This window comes from Lytechinus variegatus, chromosome 10, assembly GCF_018143015.1.
Source record: "Lytechinus variegatus isolate NC3 chromosome 10, Lvar_3.0, whole genome shotgun sequence".
In the NCBI taxonomy this organism is placed as follows: domain Eukaryota; kingdom Metazoa; phylum Echinodermata; class Echinoidea; order Temnopleuroida; family Toxopneustidae; genus Lytechinus; species Lytechinus variegatus.
Genome location: NC_054749.1, coordinates 1,015,766 through 1,039,003, shown reverse-complemented (window position 1 = coordinate 1,039,003; position 23,238 = coordinate 1,015,766). Strand labels below are relative to the sequence as shown.

At 40.0% G+C, this 23,238-nt stretch overlaps 1 protein-coding gene across 1 annotated transcript in view; it reads right to left on the bottom strand.

Moving 5' to 3' along the window:
- Nucleotides 1–23,023, bottom strand: part of LOC121422556 (tectonin beta-propeller repeat-containing protein 1-like) — a 45,114-nt gene extending 22,091 nt beyond the window's left edge. The window contains exons 1-10 of the mRNA XM_041617700.1: nt 22,698–23,023; nt 19,532–19,720; nt 18,298–18,426; nt 17,117–17,239; nt 10,771–10,951; nt 9,365–9,462; nt 7,948–8,070; nt 3,233–4,514; nt 2,196–2,329; nt 1,650–1,805 (exon numbers count right to left, since the gene is read on the bottom strand). Coding sequence (XP_041473634.1) covers nt 1,650–1,805; nt 2,196–2,329; nt 3,233–4,514; nt 7,948–8,070; nt 9,365–9,462; nt 10,771–10,951; nt 17,117–17,239; nt 18,298–18,426; nt 19,532–19,720; nt 22,698–22,937 — 2,655 coding nt within the window. The 5' untranslated portion in view covers nt 22,938–23,023. The remainder of the gene's footprint in view (nt 1–1,649; nt 1,806–2,195; nt 2,330–3,232; nt 4,515–7,947; nt 8,071–9,364; nt 9,463–10,770; nt 10,952–17,116; nt 17,240–18,297; nt 18,427–19,531; nt 19,721–22,697) is intronic.
- Between the last annotated feature and the right edge of the window lie 215 nt (nt 23,024–23,238).

Sequence of the window (23,238 nt, the reverse complement as noted above, 5' to 3'; positions counted from 1 at the left end):
AACAGCAATTCTTTGTTCAGATGTGACTCACATAATATGAGATCTCACAATATAGCTGAATAAGGGCGATCCTTTCTTCTTTTTTTACATCAACATGTGCAAGTTTTATACAAATATTGAGGGCTTGAAACTACATGTATAACATGCAAACAAGTTTCAATAGCAGCCTGGTAATATAACACTAATACACAAACAGGAAAAGACATGAAAATATTGAAGACCGAGGTTTCCTTCTCTAAGACACAAATGTTATTTTGACTATACAGTGCGTCCCACAAAAAACAAATTTAGCAATGATTTATCATAACTTAATCATAAATACAATACACAAATGACCTGCCATTGTAAAGCTTAGAATCTCCTCTTTCGTCTGATATTACTTAGATTATCTGTAAAATGTTAATCTGTAAAAAGTGGAATGCCTCTGGCCGTCTCACCTGCATCACGTGATTCAATATAGCAGCAGTGCTGACTCTGACAACTACTATAACTCGCACAAGATGTTCAGTGGTACTTAGTTACTCTCATGTCCACGTTTTATGAACTAGACCAATTACACTTACAGAGATGTATGACGGTAATTCAACAAATACCCCCAACATGGCCAAAGTTCATTGACCTTACATGACCTTTGACCTTGATCATGTGACCTGAAACTTGCACAGGATGTTCAGTGATACCTGATTACTCTTATGTCCAAGTTTCATGAGTCAGATTGATAAACTTTCAAAGTTATGATGGTAATTCAACAGATACCCCATTATAGCCAAAGTTCATTGACATTTGACCATGGTCATGTGACCTGAAATGTGCACAAGATGTTCAGTGATACTTGATTACTCTAATGTCCAAGTTATTTTAACTAGACCAATATACTTTCAAAGTTATGATGGTAATTAAACAAATACCCCCAATTTGGCCAAAGTTCATTGACCCTAAATGACCTTTGACCTTGGACATGTGATGTGAAACTCATGCAGGATGTTCAGTGATACTTGATTAACTTTATGTCTAAGTTTCATGAACTAGGTCCATATATTTTCTAAGTTATGATGACATTTCAAAAACTTAACCTTAGGTTAAAATTTAATGTTGACGCCGTCGCCGTTGGAAAAGCAGCGCCTATAGTCTCACTCTGGTATGCAGGTGAGACAAAAACCACCTCTGTAAATTCAGGACAATCTGTTTCATACTCAGGGAGCCTTTAGTTCAAATTTATTAAGAATAAAGAATGGAGTACCCTATCAAGAGGCAGATCCAAGAAAGAAAAATGTGAATATTTTTGGAAAAAGACAACAGAGAGTCATTAACAAAAATGACAAAAATGGGCCACTTGCAACCCCCACCCAACTTTCTACTGCTCAATCCTGGATCTGGGCCCCACCTTCCAAAGGGATATGATTGATCCAATCAATCATAACTCTATGGAAATCCATCAGTGTCATAATTTTTTCTCCAGTAAATTTGCAAAATGTCCATTGTAAAGAAAAGTGAACACACCAAATTGTCAAGAAAACAATGAATTTATGAATATACGTATCTAGAAAACATTTTGAACATGCATTTTGGATATAGGCATTGCTGGCTTTCCATAGTTGTGGCTGACCGAATCTATCAAAACTCTTTGTAAGACGGGGTGCTGGTCTTACCTTCTGTTTACCAAACGACTGATAATGAAGGGAGAATCTACTCTGCTGCCTCCCTGTACCATCAACACCCCTCTCAAGCTCAATGGTACAGTCCATCCATTGACGTCTCCTCCCTTCACTGTACCATTGGAGGCGACCTACTTTAGCCCAGGAACTCTGCATTTGAACCATGGGTATGCGTAATAAGTAATCCTATTGTGATATATTATTCATTTATTTTGGAATGATGAAAACCTATAATTCATGATCAAACTTAAAACGAAATGGCCTGAAGTCTTTAATATCCTAACGCAGACCATTCACTGCTGATCTACATACAGTATTTGTTAGACAAAACATATATAATACACTATAATGGCTAAAGACATAATGACACCACAAACTATATATAGGAAAGCCACATTAAGTTGATAATGTCCAAAAAATACAAGTTCTTCTGTACACACACCAAAAAAAATTATGGTCTGAAAATACATTGCTATACGGTAAATAAAGGTTTTTGCCAGAAAAAAATTACATTCAACTATTACTGGATTGAAGTCTTACCCTTTCAACTGCATTAGGATAGTGCTCAAATGACATGGCCTCTTCTTCCCTACGTCGCCTCAAAGAATTGAGGATTAAACTACGCCAAGGCCCTTCTTGTAAGCGATGACGGAAGCTCTGTTGACTAAGGGTTGCTATATGGTATATAAAACAAATCATATTAATAGATAGAAATATTTCTTTCCATCCAAGAGCTGGAAGACAGACAAGAAATTTATCTGTGCATCTATCTTAGAGTCTGCTTACATAAAATATAATTATTTGTAGCTATTAATGATTACACATGAATTATTTGTTAAGGGCCTATCCACAACAAGCTTTTGCTTTACTTTAGGTCCATCCACTTAGAATCTGCTTTTATATTGTAATTATTCATACTATTTCGGAATGAGTTGTATGTTTTTCTTTGTATTTTGATTGATTTGTGGAAAATAAAATGAAATGAAATAAAACTGGTTTCTTGAAAGAAATCAATAAAATGTGTTTAACGGTGCTTGGAATTTATTTCAATGTAATATATTTAAAACAAGAATTACATCTTTCATAAATAAAACTTATTGCATGATGGAAATAATCTATAACCCAATTTTCACTAAGTTAACAAATTTAAATGTATATCTTATCATCTAGAGTCCGTCCCTCACAAACGATTTGCAAAATATTACAATCAATTTGATTTTATTTAATCTGTACAGAAAATATCAAAGATGCAAAGTGAATTGAATAAAAATTATTTCAATTATCTCAATAAAACCCTCTTAGGGGGTGTTGCAAGAAAATATTTGCGATCAATTGCAAGTATTCTGTTGCAATTTAACAACTGATAGATCAATTTTAACTGTAGCAAATGAGATTACACTCCATGTTTCAAGGAGCAGATTAGCAATCAATCACGGACTTGCAATTAAATGCAAGACATATGATTGATTTGGGGACCAAAAATAGACTTGCGATTGATCGCAAGTTTCTTGCAACAGTCTTTGCCCATACCTTGGGTCCATGCTTAGAGATATGAAATAAAGAGAAGGGTAAGATACCTTGGAAAAACCATTTTGGGAGTGATGTCGGCTCTACTACACACCCTCCACCACTGACCCACATCCAGAGCGGTTCCTCTTCCTCCGTCTCATCTCCTGCTTGACATAGCTCTGCCATGCTGTCATTACGGATAGGCAAAGATGAATCGGCTGTCCTAGAGAAGGAGTGTGTGACAACCCGCGGCCGCGCGTGTAATAGCGGTCTACGCCTGCTATCAAAGTCATCAACTGTAATGGAAGGTGTAGTCCTTAATTCACTGTCGCTAACGGATCCAGAGTCGATCTTATGTTCCTTGTCATTTAAACTGAATTTCACGCTGCCAAAAGAATGTGTACGATTGTCTACTAGGTATTTATGTCTCTTGTCTTCCTGCTCCACACAGTCTGGGATTCCTGTCGTAGATGTTGACTGGTTGTTCTGCAGTTGCAATTGCCTCACCAGGTCCACTGTGATATCTGGACCAACTAGCCCACCTTGGTGAAGGTTAATGCAGTCTGGTAGAGTTTCTGTTTGCGTACCTTTCTCGCTTCCACTATCTTGCAAATTCTCACAAGAGTCTTCCTCGTTGAAGTCTGTGATGTAGTCAATGGTGTTGTCTGAGACATCTGTGTGATAGCTTGGCTGCCTGGTGATAGGGTGTGCAGGCATTGTTACAGGAGTCAGGTTATGAATGTCTTCCACTGTTAAACCCTTTGCTGGGTCAGATTCTGATGGAGGATCGTCTTCGGGAAAAACTAACACCAGTTCTTCGACATCAGGCACATTCAAAGGACTCGAAGACACAAGTTCTGGGACATCTGGTACATTCACAGGACTGGCAGAAGCTGATCTACCAACACTGCCCCCGTCCACTGGCAGGAAGGTCGAGTTCATGCTATCTTCAAAACCCGAGTTAAGGGCCCCGGAACTGTTTGCCTTGGATATATCAACCGTCTGTGCACACATTGTCCTCATCAACTTCCCATTGTGCATGAACTCATCTCCTAGAACTGAAGGCATACTAGCATCGTACCCCATGACTGACAACGCAGACGGTTCACTGGCACTCCTCATGAAGCGGCAATCGGCATCAAGCAAATGCTGGGTTTTAGCGCAGATGCTGACAGAGTTTGAAACCATACTGTCTGCCACACTGATAGTATCAATTGGTTGGTACATGTACCTCTGATCGTTCTTCTCAATGATAATCACTGCTTTCCATTCCCTTCCGCTAAGCTCTTCATACGAAACACCGGATCTGAAAACAATAGAACGGCCTTCCTCTGCAGTCAGAGCCCAAACCTAGAATTCCATATCAAATGTAAACAAAAATATGCTTTATAGGTTTTACCAATGGTATCTTTGTTTAGTGGATGCATAAAAAAGCAAATTGCACTGAACACACAACTAGACTTGTTCATAACATGATAGGAATGGTCAAGATATCCTAAATTGATCTGGATACTAATGATTTTGCTGTGATAATAAATATTCAAGTAAAAAAAAAGACATGCAGAGAATCCAACAATTTATTTGTACACGTGATCCTTGACAAACTAAATGGACATATTCATAAATTGTAGTCACAAATTGGAAACCTTATCTATAGGACTATCCATATACAGATAAAATAGGATCTGTGTAAGTCAAATGTTAGAAATCTGTTTGACTTTACAGAAGATGTACATTAAACTTGATAAGTGATTACGAGACTTAGGCAGGCCATCAAAAATCCCTTAATATATATGCATTGTCATTCATCTCTCCTTGTAGCTTCCTGGTAGAGTATGTTAGCTTTTTTTTGTTCAGCTGAGGTAAATATTGATTGGGTTTCAGGACGCATTGCAACAGCCCAATTAACAGTACAAATCCAATAAAACGCAACCTGGTTGCGAGGCTCGCCACTTCAGCTGTACTGAGGTGGAAGCGCGTGGTGTAGTGGTTCTGACTCTCGCCTTGTAATCAGAGGGTCATGTGTTCGAATCCCACCATGGCATGGCACCCTTTGGCAAGGCATCAATCCACACTTTGCCACTCTCACCCAGGTACTAATTGGGTACCGGTAGGAAACAACCATCATTGTGGTTGGTTTAGCAAGTTTGCGCCTAACACACTGCTTGGAATGCTATGAATCCAGTGACCGGGTAATAATTGTGAAGCACTTTGAACAGTGGAAAAAGCGCAATATAAATCCAATTATTAATATTATTATCATTGTTATCATTATTATCATTATCATCATCATTATTATCATTATTATTACTGAAAATCTGTCTTTGATCAGGAAGAAAGCAGTAGCAGGTGTTGTCAAGCATAGGTCCATTCTTTTCTTTTCTTTCATGAATCCTTTTTGGTTTATGTATTTCCTTCTCTGTCTGTTTATATTACGTTAATAACAATATTCTTCTAAAATATTTTTCCCTTTCTGACTTTGTTGGGAAGTTATATATACTAGATTTCTTTCAGGATATTAAGAGTTTGTTCTGCTGCAAGGTATAAAAGATTAATTAGAGTTTGCGGCTCAAACAAATTTCAGAATATTTTCCAACTGATCAAGAATTAATTTGAACAAACAGCCATTTCTATTATGCAAGAGTGAAGTATGCCTCGGAGATGGCTTCGAAGATAGGGAACCAGGCATTTGTGTACTCGGTGGACAACATACCACCTTGGCCATCAATAGACAAATTCAGCTTGGGTATCACTTCTCGACCAACGATGAACCCAATTACGACAACCATGACTTTCCAGTACCTGGTTATCTGCTGACTCCATTGGGCTACCTATTATGGAGCCAACGCAGTCACTGGACTTGGATCAGCTTGGAAGAGAGAGGTATGGGTAATTTAATTACTTAATGGGTAATTTAAATACCTAACTTTCAGATTGCAACCAACAGCCATTATTACCTTGTAGTTTAATTATTGCCACTGTTACAGTCATTTGTGCCTCAGAAAAAAAAAATTACTGCTGTTTCTGTACAACAAAACCTTTCATGGAAGAAAATGAGAACTACATGTAAAAAATATCTTGCTCCAGTGAAAGAGACGGCAAACTTTCCTCATTAAATCAAATGCAGTTAAATCATAGAATTTACTACAACTTTATTACAAATATATACAACTCTGCAGTTTTCTCAGAAATTTATATTAAAATAGTGAGAGTTTTCATACGCCAATGTCATGCTTAATGGCTATCATATTAACAATTAAATAATGTAAAATAATTCCTGATATAATAATGGTCAAAACAATTTTGATTTATATGCAGTGTAGATTAAATCGCAGAACTTGAAATTGACAGCTTTTCTTTTCTCTATTTATTAATTACAGAATGCCCATCAAGACGACATCGACAATAGTGTGCTGTGGACCCCATTCAGGGATGAACTCCTTCCTCGATATCAGCCAGTTCAAGTTCTACGTTCTGCTCTCAATCTCTTCTTTCTCGATCTCATACCTCTTACAAACAATACGGTCAGCGTTCTTTCTCTTATGCAGCTTCATTTATTTGGAACAATCTCCCCCTACAAATTAGCAATGCTAACAGTGTTAATACATTTAAAGTTATGCTTAAAACCTTTTAATCTTTTTAAATCTTAAATTGATCATATCATATGTTTATTGGCCCATTTAATGGTATTTCTTTATTCATGATCTGGTGAAAAAGTTGTAAATTGTAATATTAGTAGTGATAAATTTTGTTCTGCAAAGCATTTCTATTTCTATTTCCTTTATACTTCATTTTCCTTTCTCTTAACCGCTTGAAGGCAATTTTGCAGTAAATAAAATTTTTATTATTATGAACATCACTGCACACCTCAATGATCTCAACAACCATTGTAACAATCCAGCTGCCATCCAATGCAGAAAACGTTCTCCTTGTAGATGGTGGTCCATATGAAACGTCAACCATGACATCGACGAGCTGTACTATGGATGCTTTTTCAAGTACTCTTGCCTGGATGCTCTGTTGGTAACATCATATTGTCCCAGTGACTGGGAATTGGATCCTGTGGAACATTTGTAGGGGCCATGCACTAAGGCACTCAAGGGAGTTTATCTACCATCAACGCTGCCAGGAGAGGACAGACCACCAGTTCAGCAACCGAGACTCTCTGAAGGGGAGAAGTTGGTTAAAGAACACCAAGTCCTCAAAAAGGCGATGAGAAGTGTGAAAGAGGCCTAATGGAAAGACCTTCAGTTTGCCGGTGGTGTGGTTACCAAGGTGGGGCTAAATAGAGAATGTACACTCGTGCCTGATCTAACAACTTGTGCGTGAGCAGCTTGGGACAAGAGCAACATGTACTATTATATAAGTATACTTCACACAACCTTGATATTTTCAGCAGTTCTATCGATCCATCATTATTATTTGTGACAAGGCTAGACTCTCCAATTAGCGAGTCGGCAACATAAGAGGATGCAAAGGGATGGGATGTCAACCAAAATGAATGGGAAAAGGGGGGTCGGCGTGTTGTGTTGGCTCTCGTCACTCCGTCTGGAATCATACCTGGATACTGAGATTCCATTGAGCCAGGTCACATTGCACAAAGGATTTTTGATGGCCTGCCCTAGAATATGTGAATAACGTTTTACGTTTTGCATATTCTAGTCTGGAAAAATGCTTTGACAGTTGATTATTTAATTTAGGGAAGTGTGACTTGTGCAGACTCATGTATCAATTCTAATTACCAATGATTAAAAATGACCATAATGAAGTAAAATCAGACTACCTGATCATTGGGTCCAACAGAGAGTTGGGCCACCTGACCACACATTTCAATCCAGCTAGTCCCTGCTCGATTGCTTCTATTCTCCTTCATATCAGTCGACATATAACCTTTCCTGAACCAAACCTACAACAAAGAACAGGGATCATGACAGAAAGAGAGAAATGATTATGATGATACGTGTCAGCCTTAAAGGTCAAGTCCACCCCAGAAAAATGTCAAAAAAGTCAAACTAGCATAACCCTGAAAATTTCATCAAAATCAGGTGTAAAATGAAAAATGTATGGAATTTTAAAGCTTCACTTATGTTTCACAAAACTGTGATATGCACAATTAGGTGAGTCAGTCGATGATGTCTATCACTCACTTTATCTTTTGTTTTTTATTGTTTGAATTATGCAATTTTTCATTTTTACAGATTTGACAATAAGGACCAACTTGACTGAACCATATAGTATAAAACAATGCTATCTCCACATGTTCAGGGAGGAATTAATCATTGTTTCACTTGACAATGAGGAGAAAATTAGAATATTTCATATTTCATATAATAAAATACGAATGAAATAGTGAGTGGATGACATCATCAGTCTCCTCATTTGCATACCGAACAGGATGTAATAGAACTGTTTTGTGAAATTAAGCAAAACTTTAAAATGTCATAACTTTCTTATCTTACATCCGATTTTGACGAAATTTTCAGTCTCATGCTTCTTGGATTTTTCTCTTTTTATTCAAATCAACTTTTTGTTGGGGGACTTGTCCTTTAATTAAACTAATCTGATTTACAGCTTGATATCACTAATAAGCAAGTCTGTTTTGAGTACATCAAATCGATTCTGAAAGGTGTTATACAAGAATTTTATGAATATATTAAGATTAGAAAATGAGGGTCGAATAAAAAGATTAATTTCATCTTGATATATTTAATCGAAATTTTTATTCCCACAGCATGCGGGTCAGAACCGCAAGCCATTGTAAAAACCTGAAATGATACGCACACCAACAATATACGTCATAATAAAGACAACGCTGGATCCGTGCACTTACAATTACATCACAATGGTAAATGAAATGTATATCAATTGCCGATGCAGAATCGGCTTTCTGTTTACACGTAGTAAAGAAAGCCGATTCTGCATCGGCTCGCGGTTCTGAAACTACTACTTTGGTGGTGCAAAATTGCCGGTTCTGAACCGCTAGCCGATGCAAGTTAATCGCGTTTACACGCTATGAAAAAGCCGATTAAGTGTAAACACGGTATTAGTTGCCATGTAATCATTGTATGTTCTATTCTATTACAAACCAAGATTGTAGAATACAAATAATGTGCAACATACCGGCTATCAAACAATGATAGAATTAGCTGGTGCACACATTGTGCTATAGGTCTAAGATCTGATTGATCGAATGTTGATACCTTTTGATCTCTTGTAATCGCCCATACCACATTGTTACCCACGGTAACACTAGTTAGGAGAGACTTCTCAGGTGGATTCACATACGTCCAATTGGTCCCTGGTCAAAAGAAATAAAAATAGAATAGAATGTCTGATTACTCACAACATACAGTGTACACATACTTTTGCATCAGGGCCCCGTCATTCAAGGAGTTGCAACTGACCGGATTGCTCTCATCTATGAAAAGCAAGTGACCAAAATATCTACTATGCATATTTTTTTTTTCAAATATGATATATAGTCAAGCATGCATCTTTGTCATGTTGAATCAGTGTGCTCATCATCGTTTGCAAAAGGATTTGAAGTAAATTTTCCATATGATAATAATGAAATTGATAGATTTCCATAGTTAAGTCTGGTCTGATTATTCATAACTTTTGGTAAGACGGGGCCCAGAGATATGTCCAAGGCTGGTCTATTTCTGAGATCTAGGGTCCTGAAAAAAAGGTTGATTACATATGATATGCTATGCTATTTACACATGAGTGATGCCTGGTGGGTGTTTCATAAAGCTGTTTGTAAAGTTATGCAAAATTTAACGCACGACTGGAACATGTTCTTGGGTCATAAATCAATTATATAGGGATATCACATAGCACAAAAAAGGATCACCAGTCGTGCGTAAAGTCATTCGTATCTTACGAACAACTTTATGAAACACCCACCGGGACTTGAAGAAGGGTCCTTGAATTCAGACGTAGAGAGATCTTTCTCCATGTAACTAACAGTAGTAAAAGAATAGGAAAGTCATAAATGACAGTTCCCTTTATACTAACAAGATAATACATGTATACTTGTATTCATGATATAACACCCTGTCCATCCCAAACACACCCCACACCACTCCTGGAGGTCCTACAGACAGCTGGACAAGACCCTAGCATTTAGAGGTGGGACCCTGTCATTGAGGACTTTTACTTACCTAGAGGATGATCCCTTGACACTCCCATTTGTATCACACCTTGGCCGTCCCATGTCACACCCCACACCACTCCTGTAGGTCCTACAGATAGCTGGACAAGACCCTTGCCTTCAGAGGTGGGACCTGTCACAGAAGACTTACTTACCTAGAGGATGATTCCTTGACACTCCCATTTGTATCACACCTTGGACATCCCATGTCACACCCCACACCACTCCTGTAGGTCCTACAGATAGCTGGACAAGACCCTTGCCTTCAGAGGTGGAAACCTTGTCATTGAGGAGTTTTACTTACCTAGAGGATGATCCCTTGACACTCCCATTCGTATCACACCTTGGCCATCCCATGTCACACCCCACACCACTCCTGTAGGTCCTACAGATAGCTGGACAAGACCCTTGCCTTCAGAGGTGGAAACCTTGTCATTGAGGACTTTTACTTACCTAGAGGATGATCCCTTGACACTCCCATTCGTATCACACCTTGGCCATCCCATGTCACACCCCACACCACTCCTGTAGGTCCTACAGATAGCTGGACAAGACCCTTGCCTTCAGAGGTGAACACCTCCCTCCAGAGGGAACCTTCAGGGTTCTTCCTTGACACACCTACTCGGAAGAATACCTACAAAGTACAAACAGAGAAGGCTTATCAAAGTTGCTGCAGCATTATAACAAGTAAATTCAATTATGCGGTACATCAATGACCAAGAGCAGGACTCCATGTTTTAATATTGGCAATTATCACCCGTATCAGACATCTGAGCTGGTCATTTACAAAACCATATTGCCCTACAATTTCTCAATATCGGGAAGGGATAGGTATATTGTTTGTATTTTCCTTGGTCTCAATGCGCTTATTGGCTTTGCATGCAGAGACGACGCAAAATATACCTTTGTATTTTCCCAGGTCTCACATCAGGGCTTTTGAGGATGTATATGAAGAGATTCGCTTCGTAATGCTGAGCGCACCACCAATCTAAGTCATAATAAAGGCAACGCTGGATCTGGGGGCTTGCAAGTACGTCATTATGCTAAAGTGCAGAGCCTAGACCCTGATATTACCATGACATAATAGAACTCTAGTATTAAATATGTTGTTCAGTAGTGAACACCATATCTACGAAGTAGCCATACTTACCTATTCCCTTAAATGCCATTCGATCGCCACGCTCGAATACACCCGGCAAAAATTTCTCCTATAAAAGGAGAAAAAGTCTGCAACGCAGACTAGAGCCCTGCACGACAAGGAGGGAAACCCCGCCCTATACTATAAGTACCTTGCGTGCGTGGCTCACTTCCTCTTTCTTAGGCAAACGAACCTCAGATACAGAAAGAGGGGAGGTGGGAGGGTAGCATAGGTAAGTATGGCTACTTCGTAGATATGGTGTTCACTACTGAACAACATAATCTACTTCAGATACGCCATACTTACCTATTCCCTTAAATGCCAGATTCCCACGGAAACAACTATGGGAGGTGGTCAGGCCAAAGGTCAAAGCCAAGAGGCCCTACAGATCAATTCTATTATACAAGATACTAATGACAAGCTTGTAAAGTTAAACTCATACCTTGGATTAGCGATGGGGACCGGACAGGGTGGCCCTCGCAAACTTGGATTCATCACCGAGGACATCCGAGAGGTAGCAGGATGTGAATGTATTAGCGTTGGACCAATATGCCGCTTTCATTATATCCTCCATGGGTACGCCCTTGAATAAGGCCCAGGAAGCAGCCAATCCTCTTGTGTCATGGGCTCTAATTTTCTGGTGAATGGTGAATGATGACTGGATCACCAGCAGACTTCACTGCCTCCACAATCCGAGAGATAGTATCCGGCGAGACAGCCCTGTGAGGGGGAATGAAACTAACAAAAAGTTGATCGGAAGCACGAAATTGTTTAGTCTTATCAAGATACCATTTTAAAGGTAAATGCTAGTTTTGGTAACGATATCAAAATGAGTTCGTACAGAATCCAATGAAATGACCACCAAAGTGTCTGTTTGTATAAATAAAACGCATGTGCCAAAGAATTCTGGAAGAAATTGTGAAATTTCTGAGAAATCAGCAAAAAAGCACAGGAATCGGGTAGGGCGTCGGGCCCGACGCCCTAAGCAATAATTATAAATTGTCCCACGTGCGCTTATCTGTGTTGGGGATCTTCGGTGTGAACATTTTTCAGCGTAAATTTAAAGATTTCACAAAGTTCAGTTAATGTAACTGTACCAGATCTAGATCCTCGGTGATATACTGACAATTAAGCCTTGTTTTACAGACTGTCTCATGAAATCAGTGTTTACTGCAACTACTGGAATTTCTCTTTAATGCTCTTACCGGGCACCAAAATCTATCCTCCCTAACTGAAGAAAAGGAACTTATGGATGGTAGAACAATTTCAAGAGGGAGAGAGGACTCCCGTTGGTTCTTAGCAAGAAAACGGCCATGAGGAATAAGTCTAATCTTGTTTTTCTCCCAACGAATATGCCCAGGAGCTGTGGTAAGAGCATGGATAGAGCTACGCCTCTGACCAGAAGCCGCTGCCAGAAGGAAAACAGTTTTTATGGTTAAATCCCGCAAAGATGCATTATGCATTGGCTCAAAAGGGGGCTGACTGAGGGAGACTAACACCTGGGGAAGGCTCCAAGCAGGAGCAAGAAGCCTTCTACTGGGTCTGTTAAGAAAGGACCTTAATAACCGTGACAGAAAAATAGACGAGGAAACAGATTCACCATTGTCAAAGCCTTCGTGTAGGACAGCTATGGCAGACCTGTAACCCCGAATAGTATTACATGCCAAATTCTTGTCATACAAAGATATAAAAAATTCAGCAATCTCACCTACAGATGCCCTGCATGGATTAGTCTTAGGCTGCCGACACCATCTCACATAGTGACTGAGTCTGGAGTCGTAGGTTGATCGTGTGGAAGACCGTAAACGTTCTGCTGAGAAATTGGCAGCCCGTTCAGAAAGTCCAGCCTTGATTGCTGCTGCCCTGTAATGGGCCACAGTGTGAGCCTCAGTTTGTTGGGCTCGGGGTAGTAGTGCTGGGTCCCTGGTAGTGTTGAGGCAAATAGATCTATCTGTGGGTTGCCGAAATGATTGAATATCTCCCTGGCCACAGCCTCGTGGAGCATCCATTCCGAGGGGAGATAGCGCCCCCTCGAAAAGAAGTCTGCTATGTGATATGTTACCACCGTCTGGTTGTCTGACTTTATCAGGACACACTTTTCCACTATCTCGGATGCAAAGTGTTGGAGGGCTAACTGCACCGCAATCATCTCCAAACTGTTTATGTGAAAATTCATCCTCAGTCTGCAAGGGGGAACTGTATTCACTAAGCTTGCTAAGAGTCCCAGAAAAATCTGCCAAGTCTTCGCAGTCGAGAGACGACTGGACAGGAGTTGCTCCGCGACTGCTCTCATTCTCTGAACCCGGTGGGGAAGGGGGGCTGCCACCTGACGCGGGATGTCTATAAATGCTCCAAGGAAATCCGGAGTCTGAGTTGGAGTCAATCTTGATTTTTCCCAGTTTATGAGAAGGCCTAAAGGGAGGGCCTGGTACTGGTAAGTGTCCCCTCCTATTGCGAAACCTAGGAGATGCTGAGAGGACCTTGCTATTGGAACGTGAAGATACGCGTCCGATAAGTCTATAGATGCCGCCCACTCGTGGGGGCGAAGCAGGGGCAGGATCTTGGAGAGGCATTCCATCTTGAATGGCTCGTTTTCGATGAACCTGTTTAGTTTCTTTAGATTCAGGATCATCCTGAATTTTCCGGACCGTTTCCGAATTAGGAAGACATTTGACAAAACAATCTTTCGGCTGGAGGGCACCTTGGAAATTGCACGCTTTCTCTCCAGTTCGTTGATTTCCCTTAAAAGAGCCTCTCTCGTTTCGAGAGAGTGGGGGAGGGCAGAGGTGGTTAATTGTGCGAACGCATCCCGATAATCTGGGTCGATCTCGACCCAATATCCCTCCCACACTATCCTGAGAATTAATTTGTCTCTTGTTATGAGGCTCCAATTTTTTGCAAAGAAAATGAGCCTTCCTCCTACGGGGGCGTGTAAGTCTGGGGAAAACGGTCCGGCCAAGGAGTCACAAGTGTTTAGGGGGGTACTGAGAACCGCGGGACAATCTGCGTCGACCCCGAAAGGGTGTAGGGGTCCTTTGATTGGTCTGGGGGCTCCTATCCCTGACCTCGCGTTGTGGGGGGCCTTGTGGTTGCTGGTTACTCGGCCCAGAGGCCTGCTGACGTGAGGAGGAACGTTGGCCATAAGAATGTGAAGACAACCTGTACACTGTCTTATCAGCCGTGGAAGAGGCAGATATGGAAGATTCTAAAACTTCCTGAAAACGACCACTGAAAAGGTCATCCCCCCAGGCTGGCAGTCTTTCGAGTAGTCGAGTAGCATTTTTTTCAATCTGAAGTAGGTCAATGACCTGTGAACGTCTTGCTCTCGTGCAAAGTATGGCCGTTCTCGACGCCTGTTCAAACTGGTATTCTGCAATCTTCAGAACACACTCCCATATGTCTCTGCGATCCTCTGGGGAGATACCTAGTCTCTCAGATTCCCGAAAGGCTGTCAAAAGATATGTGTGATAGGTTGCTAGGCGCATAGATGCCCTGGCTGCCTGGTCAATAGAGGTCAACTGACTCTCCATACGCTTAAATCTACGTGACCCGAGTGGATTCTGATTAGAGTAGCGCGATCTCTTAGCCTTAGCATCACCAACACAAAAGGCTGCATCTGGGACTGTGGGAGTCTTGAAAGCGTGCTTAAAGTCTCGTTCCCCAAAGCGAAAATGCTTCTTAACCACTCTGTTGGTAGGGCGTAAGTCCCTTCCCCTGTCATTAAGGTAATTCAGGCAGGATGAGAAGGGTTTGTCAAGCTTCACCGCAGCTGAGTTGACAGATTGTCTCCCAAGCTCCGAATCGAGACAGAAAATAGGCTTAGATTCCTCTGAGTCGGTAGTCTCTGCCTTAAGCTGGGGGCAGTATTTCGTAATCAAATCTGCAGCCGAAACAGGCTTGCTTTCTACGCTATCATGGCGAGAGCTGGGTCTGGAAGCAAAAATAGCTGAAGAAAAACCCTCACTAATCACTGAAACCCCCTCCTTCTCATAACGACCGCTAGCAATGCTCTGTCTCTCTGATCCTGAAGTGGAAAGTTGAGACAGCAAAGAGTCTGCCCATTTTCGCTTGCGGGATGCTATGGGCCGATGGTAGCCATATTCAGAGTTTGAATCATCCTCATTTATATCAATAGAGGGAGCATGCGGGTACTCGGGCTTCTCCCCCGAGTACGGCTTTCAATGTCCCGTTGTCCTGGCCGTGGCCGCTTCGCCGGTACTCCGTCACGCCTCAGCGGCCCGTCCGGCGTCGGGGCGCCTGGGCTGTCGGGCCGAGTTTTGGTCTGCGCCGCTGCTCTGGTAGGGGCGCTGGTGTCGCCTGCAATCGGCTGATTCGACAAGTTCATACATTTTTGCGCCGCCTGGAACATCTTCATGAACCATGCCGCCGAGGTAATGTCCGTGTCGTCAGGGGGATGAAAACCCGTTTTTACGTCCTTCCCTGATTCCCCCATCTTCGCTTTCTTGGTGACGGGAATCGTCTCGAATTTATCCGAGTCGTCCAAAGAAAACTCGGCCCCCTTAACCTTCGGTATCTTTCCCAGTAAGGTGACGGACGTCCCGAGGGTTAATTCGTCCGAAGTAGGGGTTTTAGCTGTCTTCCCCTTGGGTTTGGCCTGGGAGGGGGTCTTGACTTTTCCTTTGAGGGGGATTTTGAACCCTGTACCTCGTTTAGACCTGGCTATATTGGGGGTTTTCTTTCCTCCATCATCTTTCATAGCTCCATCCTCTTTCGTATTGTTCTGGGAAGTGTTATTACTGGCTTGATTGGGGCCCTGACGGGGAGAGTCTTTCGATCCAGTTGTTTGGCTCATTATGGTGGATAATATAGACGTGGGGCCTGAAACGTACCTCCGTCTGGTTATGGCTGTGGGATCGGATGAGGCGTGGGTACCGAGACCTCTGCCTACTTCTGTGATGAGACGTGGGTTCTGAGACCTCTGTCTACTTTTGTAATGAGACGTGGGTTCTGAGACCTCTGTCTACTTTTTGTCATGAGACGTGGGTTCTGAGACCTCTGTCTACTTTTTGTCCCGAGACGTGGGTTCTGAGACCTCTGTCTACTTTTGGGAAAAGTCTTTTACTGTTTGGGTGTATAGAAACTCTAACTGAGCGTAAGCGCCACACAACCGTTAGGTTCGGGCGCCGGCAAAAGAAAGAGGAAGTGAGCCACGCACGCAAGGTACTTATAGTATAGGGCGGGGTTTCCCTCCTTGTCGTGCAGGGCTCTAGTCTGCGTTGCAGACTTTTTCTCCTTTTATAGGAGAAATTTTTGCCGGGTGTATTCGAGCGTGGCGATCGAATGGCATTTAAGGGAATAGGTAAGTATGGCGTATCTGAAGTAGATAGAAATATCACCATTATCATGATTTTTGCTCTAGATATCTGATTTTGATGATAATACAAATATTGACTGGCTCTTCTTTCAGGGAACATCAAATGTATTGCCCTTAAAAGACCCATATTGCACTTGTCTAAAGACTCGGGCCAATATGATTTTTTTTTGCTGGCAATATATTTGATGTTCCCCTCAAGGCCAGTCAATATCTTATAAATATTGTGACATTGAAACTTCATATTGTGCAGCCCTGAACATAAGAGCAGAATGATCAAGGCTCAACTCTCCATTCTGTTACATTTTGATCGTTCTGTACATGCTCACCTTTCCTAATGCTGATATAGCCCAAACTGAAAGATATCCCTCCTGTTGACCAGGAAGTTCATGGCCACCTATAGACAACTCCATCAATGGTTCTTCAAGAGGATCAGCATTGATACTTTGTACCTGTCAATCAACAATCAATAGAGAATTAAAGAATGAGTGGACGAAAATGGCATAAAAATCCACGTCCACTGATCACGCATGTTAATGTCATTGACTGTCCCTGTTCATCTCAATATTTTGTCTTTTCAAACTTTCATTGAGCTAACCGGTGTGTTGGCTCAGTTGGTAGAGCATCCGTCTCACAAATGGGAGGTCAGGAGTTCAAACCTCGGCTGCGTCAGAACAAAAGACGTAAAAAGATGGGAGTTGCTTTTACCCTGTTTGGCGTTCAACAATTCAAGGGATACAGCTACACTGATCTGGCGGTGCACAGTGGCTGCCGGCCGGGCCCACGATCAATTGGGCAAAACAAATTTTCTGACTATATCTATTTCAGACTTCATTTTGAACAATAATATATAGATTTTCAACATTTCAATTTACAAACTCTATCCTGAATGCCAAATGGGCTGTCATTTATCTCATGAGGTGGTCTAATTTCAACTTAATCTACTTATTTTGGATTTTTTTTCAAAATGAAACTTTGAGATACAAACAGTTCATCTAATTGTACAAAATTAGACCACGTGGACATTGGATGCAAAACGGGTAATGGAATAACCTAAGTGGAAAATAAACAAATGACATTATGGCAATAAATCCAAATGGTTTAGTAGACAAACTGGTTGAAGACAAATTATGAAAAGATCATGTGAGATGCGACTAAACAGGAAGAAGACAGAAGTAAAGACCAAATTGCAATTCACTAATTTCTCTACCGGTGAAGAAAAAATAGTAATATAAGTTTCAATAAATTCAAACTATTATGTGCTTCCAAATTTTCACTGCATGGAAATTATACTAATACAATCATCAAAATGATTAAAATGACTGAGATTGGCAGGGAACCCAATCTCTACTTTCATTCAACAAATCCCATCACAATTACAATGAATACATCTTACGCACATAATAGATAAAACCCAAATGTAATTTCACAGATTGAAAGATGCATAAATGATTTCAATACAATCATAGTAGCATTTTTTAATCCCTAAAAGATGATTTGTGCAGATCACCTGTGCCCAAGCATCAGTAGCAATATATTTCCTGTATCGAATCCATTTTCTCCTCCGAACGCAAGAGTTCCATTTCTTCTCAGATGTATAACTCTCATTTGTATTGAAGTTCACTGCATACTGCCATCCCTATAAACAAGTAATATGAGACACAAATAATCACATAGGCCCATTATCTGAAGTCGGGTTTAACTTAAACACTGGTTTAAAGTTGTGGTTTAAGTATGGATAGCCAATTGTTACATAAATCACTAACAATAGAGATATCATATTTCAGCTCATTTGGCTCTGAAATCATTCATAATTGTCTAGGAAGTACAGATAGGTGATTGTCTTCACCATCGATGAATAAGGAAAGAGCACAGTAAACATAAGAAATATACAACTCAACAAAAATTTTGACACTTGGCTTTCCATAATTTTAGCACAGAGTTAGACCATGGCCTAAGTTAAACCTGACTTCAGAATATGGGCCATAGGGGATAAAATATACAAGTGTGTAGAACAAATAGCAGTACATGTCAGTTTTTCATTTTATAATTTGAAGATAACATTTACCGTAGTATACTCGCTAGTGTTAACTGTTATTACCATGTAGACAAATTTTGACATATTCAGTGATGATGATATCATGTGCAATCCATCAAAATGGTGATATTTATTGAAAAGACACAGCAATACCCAAGTCATCAGATTCTGGATGTTCTTGGCTGAATCTCTGATAGTGATGCTTCATGTTTTCAGGATATATATTCTTTATCATTTTAATTTTCATAATTGTTTTTTAGAAGTTTCTCAAAACTTGTTTGTAATGGTTTTCGTTTTTATTTATATTGCCAAATTTAAGTGCTTTCCAAATATAAAACATGATATGTCACAACATATTACTTTGCTTTCTTCATTTTCATTCTCTTTCTGATCGTTAAAAATGATCATCAATATTCAGGTTCTTAGAAAATTAAATCATTTGTGATGGTTCAACAATCTGCATTAACATCATCAATTACCACCACCATCATTATTGCCATTCCTTAAAAAGCTGTGTGTGCTATGAACGCCTAGCTTAGCCGGGTAATATAGGAGTGCCTTGAGCACCTAACAAGGTGGATATGTGTGCAATATAGATACCTCATATTATTATCAACATCATTCATTATCATTGCTAAACAAGATTTGTAATTTTATAAGGTTAGAAAAATTCCAGTATCATTCTCATCATCTAGGAGTAACTTACCTCTTTTCCAGTGGGTTGTCCTTTATAGTTCTCATCTACATGCCAGTCTGATTCCCACTTCCAATGTTTGTTTGGAAGTCTAACATCCCGAGGTCTAGGGAACACCCTACTACCCTTCTCATCGCTCCAAGGAGAACGGTCAGAGAAGATGAGACTCTTATCAGAGTAGCCTCTCACTGGTCCCCATCTCTGAGAAAAAAGAACAGTATAAATAGACTGAGAAACAAAACGGTAGGACCAAAGAACAGCATAGACTCTGAGAGAACAGTCGAAACAAAGAACAGTATTAGACTCTGAGAGAACAGTAGGACCAAAGAACAGTATAGACTCTGAGAGAACAGTAGGACCAAGAACAGTATAGACTCTGAGAGAACAGTAGGACCAAAGAACAGTATAGACTCTGAGAGAACAGTAGGACCAAAGAATAGTAGAGACTCTGAGAGAACAGTAGGACCAAAGAACACCATAGACTCTGAGAGACAGAACAGTAGGACCAAAGAACAGCATAGACTCTGAGAGAACAGTAGGAACAAAGAACATACTCTGAGAGAACAGTAGGACCAAAGAACAGCATAGACTCTGAGCTGAACAGTAGGACCAAAGAACACCATAGATTCTGAGACAGAACAGGGGGACCAAAGAACAATTTAGAATTTTAGAAACAGAACAGTAGGACCAAAGAACAGTAGAGACTCTGAGAGAACAGTAGGACCAAAGAACAGTACAGACTCTGAGAGAACAGTAGGACCAAATAACAGTATAGACTCTGAGAGAATTCATTCATTCATTTCATGGTTTATTTATTTCCAGTAAAACAATCATACACATACTGCAGCTAAAAAAGCTGAAATGTATGTATTTACAAAGGTATTACAATTGAACATGTATAGCATAAAACAATAGTGTAATAATGATAAAATAGTACATTAAAAAATACAGTATACAATGAAATTACAATGAAAATATACACTTTACGAGTTATTAAGGAGGTTAATAAAATATGGTATTGCACTTCGTTTAAAACGGGAGGTCCTTCATTTGTATTGCATATACTTTTGTTTATTGCGTAAATTCATGCCAACAACGTTCCTTTCCGGAAACCATTTTTTACAATGTTGATTTTTGCTTATAGAGACTGCAAAATCAGTGCATAATTGTTGACGTCTATCTTTAAGTGTATCCAGTTTGCATCGTTTTAAAGCATCTTTATATTAAAGTTGAATAACTTTGACCTAAGATGATTTTACAATAGTAGGTTAAAAAAAACGGCATAGACACTGAGAGACAGAACAGTAGGACCAAATAGCAGTTTAGACTTTGAGAGACAGAACAGTAGGACCAAAGAACATTATATACTCTGAGTCTGAGAGACAGAACAGTAGGACCAAAGAACACCATAGACTCTGAGAGACAGAACAGGAGGACCAAAGAACAGTATAGACACTGAGAGAACAGTAGGACCAAATAACAGTATAGACTCTGAGAGAACAGTAGAAAAAAAAACAGCATAGACACTGAGAGAACAGTAGGACCAAAGAATAGTATAGACTCTAAGAGACAGAACAGTAGGACCAAAGAATAGTATAGACTCTGAGAAACAGAACAGTAGGACCAAAGAACATTATACACTCTGAGAGACAGAACAGTAGGACCAAAGAACAGTTTAGACCTTGAGAAACAGAACAACAGGACCAAAGAACAGTTTAGACTTTGAGAGACAGAACAGTAGGACCAAAGAACACCATAGACTCTGAGAGACAGAACAGTAGGACCAAAGAACAGCATAGACTCTGAGAGAACAGTAGGAACAAAGAACATACTCTGAGAGAACAGTAGGACCAAAGAACAGCATAGACCAAAGAATAGTATAGACTCTGAGAAACAGAACAGTAGGACCAAAGAACATTATATACTCTGAGTCTGAGAGACAGAACAGTAGGACCAAAGAACACCATAGACTCTGAGAGACAGAACAGTAGGACCAAAGAACAGTATAGACACTGAGAGAACAGTAGGACCAAATAACAGTATAGACTCTGAGAGAACAGTAGGGAAAAAAAACAGCATAGACACTGAGAGAACAGTAGGACCAAAGAATAGTATAGACTCTAAGAGACAGAACAGTAGGACCAAAGAATAGTATAGACTCTGAGAAACAGAACAGTAGGACCAAAGAACATTATATACTCTGAGAGACAGAACAGTATGACCAAAGAACACCATAGACTCTGAGAGACAGAACAGTAGGACCACATAACAGTTTAGACTTTGAGAGACAGAACAGTAGGACCAAAGAACAGCATAGGCTTTGAGAGACAGAACAGTAGGACCAAAGAACAGCATAGACTCTGAGAGAACAGTAGGACCAAAGAACAGCATAGACTCTGAGAGAAAGAACAGTAGGACCAAAGACCAGTATAGACTCTGAGAAATGCATACGAATATTTAAACCAAAATTCAACAAAATAGGGAAATCTTGGAAAGTATCAATTCTCCGACACTTTTTTAATTTGATATTATCAAGTCTGATATTTTTAAGACATTCAACCAATTACTAAGCCATTTATATTTCCTTAATGGGTAAATTTCTGAACAAAGGTAGTTCTTGACAACTGAAAGGCACTTAAATAGATACAAAGTTTTGTAGTATATAATAGCCAGGTCAAAGGAATACTTAATTATTTGGCTTCCACTAAAGAAACCATTTATTAAATGAGTCAGTCATTCAATCAATCAAATTGTTGTGCTTCTATATGAATGATATTGATGTATTAGTACATGTAAGTCAAAGTTGAGATTTAATCATTTTTTTATCCTGAAGCTCTACTGGTCTGTATACTACATGTACATGTCACACAACAGCATAGATAACATGTGGTTCATAAGCTACGACCCGTCTCAGATTTTCTGAGTTTTTTTTTCTTAGTGTTTCTCTTTCTCATACATATGTCACTTCACATTCATATATACATGTACATACTGATGTTAACAAAGTTCTATGAAGTTCTTTTCACTACATTCTATTTCAATGTTTTAAATATTTCATTTTAAACTGTGTTTTTTAGCAGTTTCTATTTTAATTAGAAATAAATCTGATAGATCATTCAATACTATATCTACATGTAGGGACCTTAAAGCATGCATGCTTTACCGGATTATGACCTACCTGGTTTTCGTAAGTGTATTCCAAGTATCGAATTGGCACATCCATACCAAACACATAGATATAGGGTTGCTGATTATAGGCCAAACCCCAGACGACGTGCTTGGATGCCGAAATCCTCTTAAAGCCGAGAACCCGTTTGACATTGAATTCCATGCTGCGAAGCTCCCATATCTGATTATCTGTGGACATGGCATAGGCCCGGCCCTGGTTGCCGATGGCCCACAGGTATGTGGCTGGCATGGTGGTACCCTTAAAGCCTTTATGAATAGACCACGTACCTCAGATAAGATCAACTTGAAAAAACTTCTCACACATTGTAGAAGAACACACCTTTATGAGCAGAGGAAAGAAAAGATCAAAGAATAAAACAGAACTAAATGGTATTTGACAAAATGTGTGACGATTTCCAATTATAGATCTGTAGACTTGTTTTGATGATAGTGGCACTTGCACACCGCGACTTTCAAAACATGTGCAGTTCAATTAGAAGTCATCTTGCATTTTGCTAATTGTTTTCTGTACAGAAATATAAAATAATTTC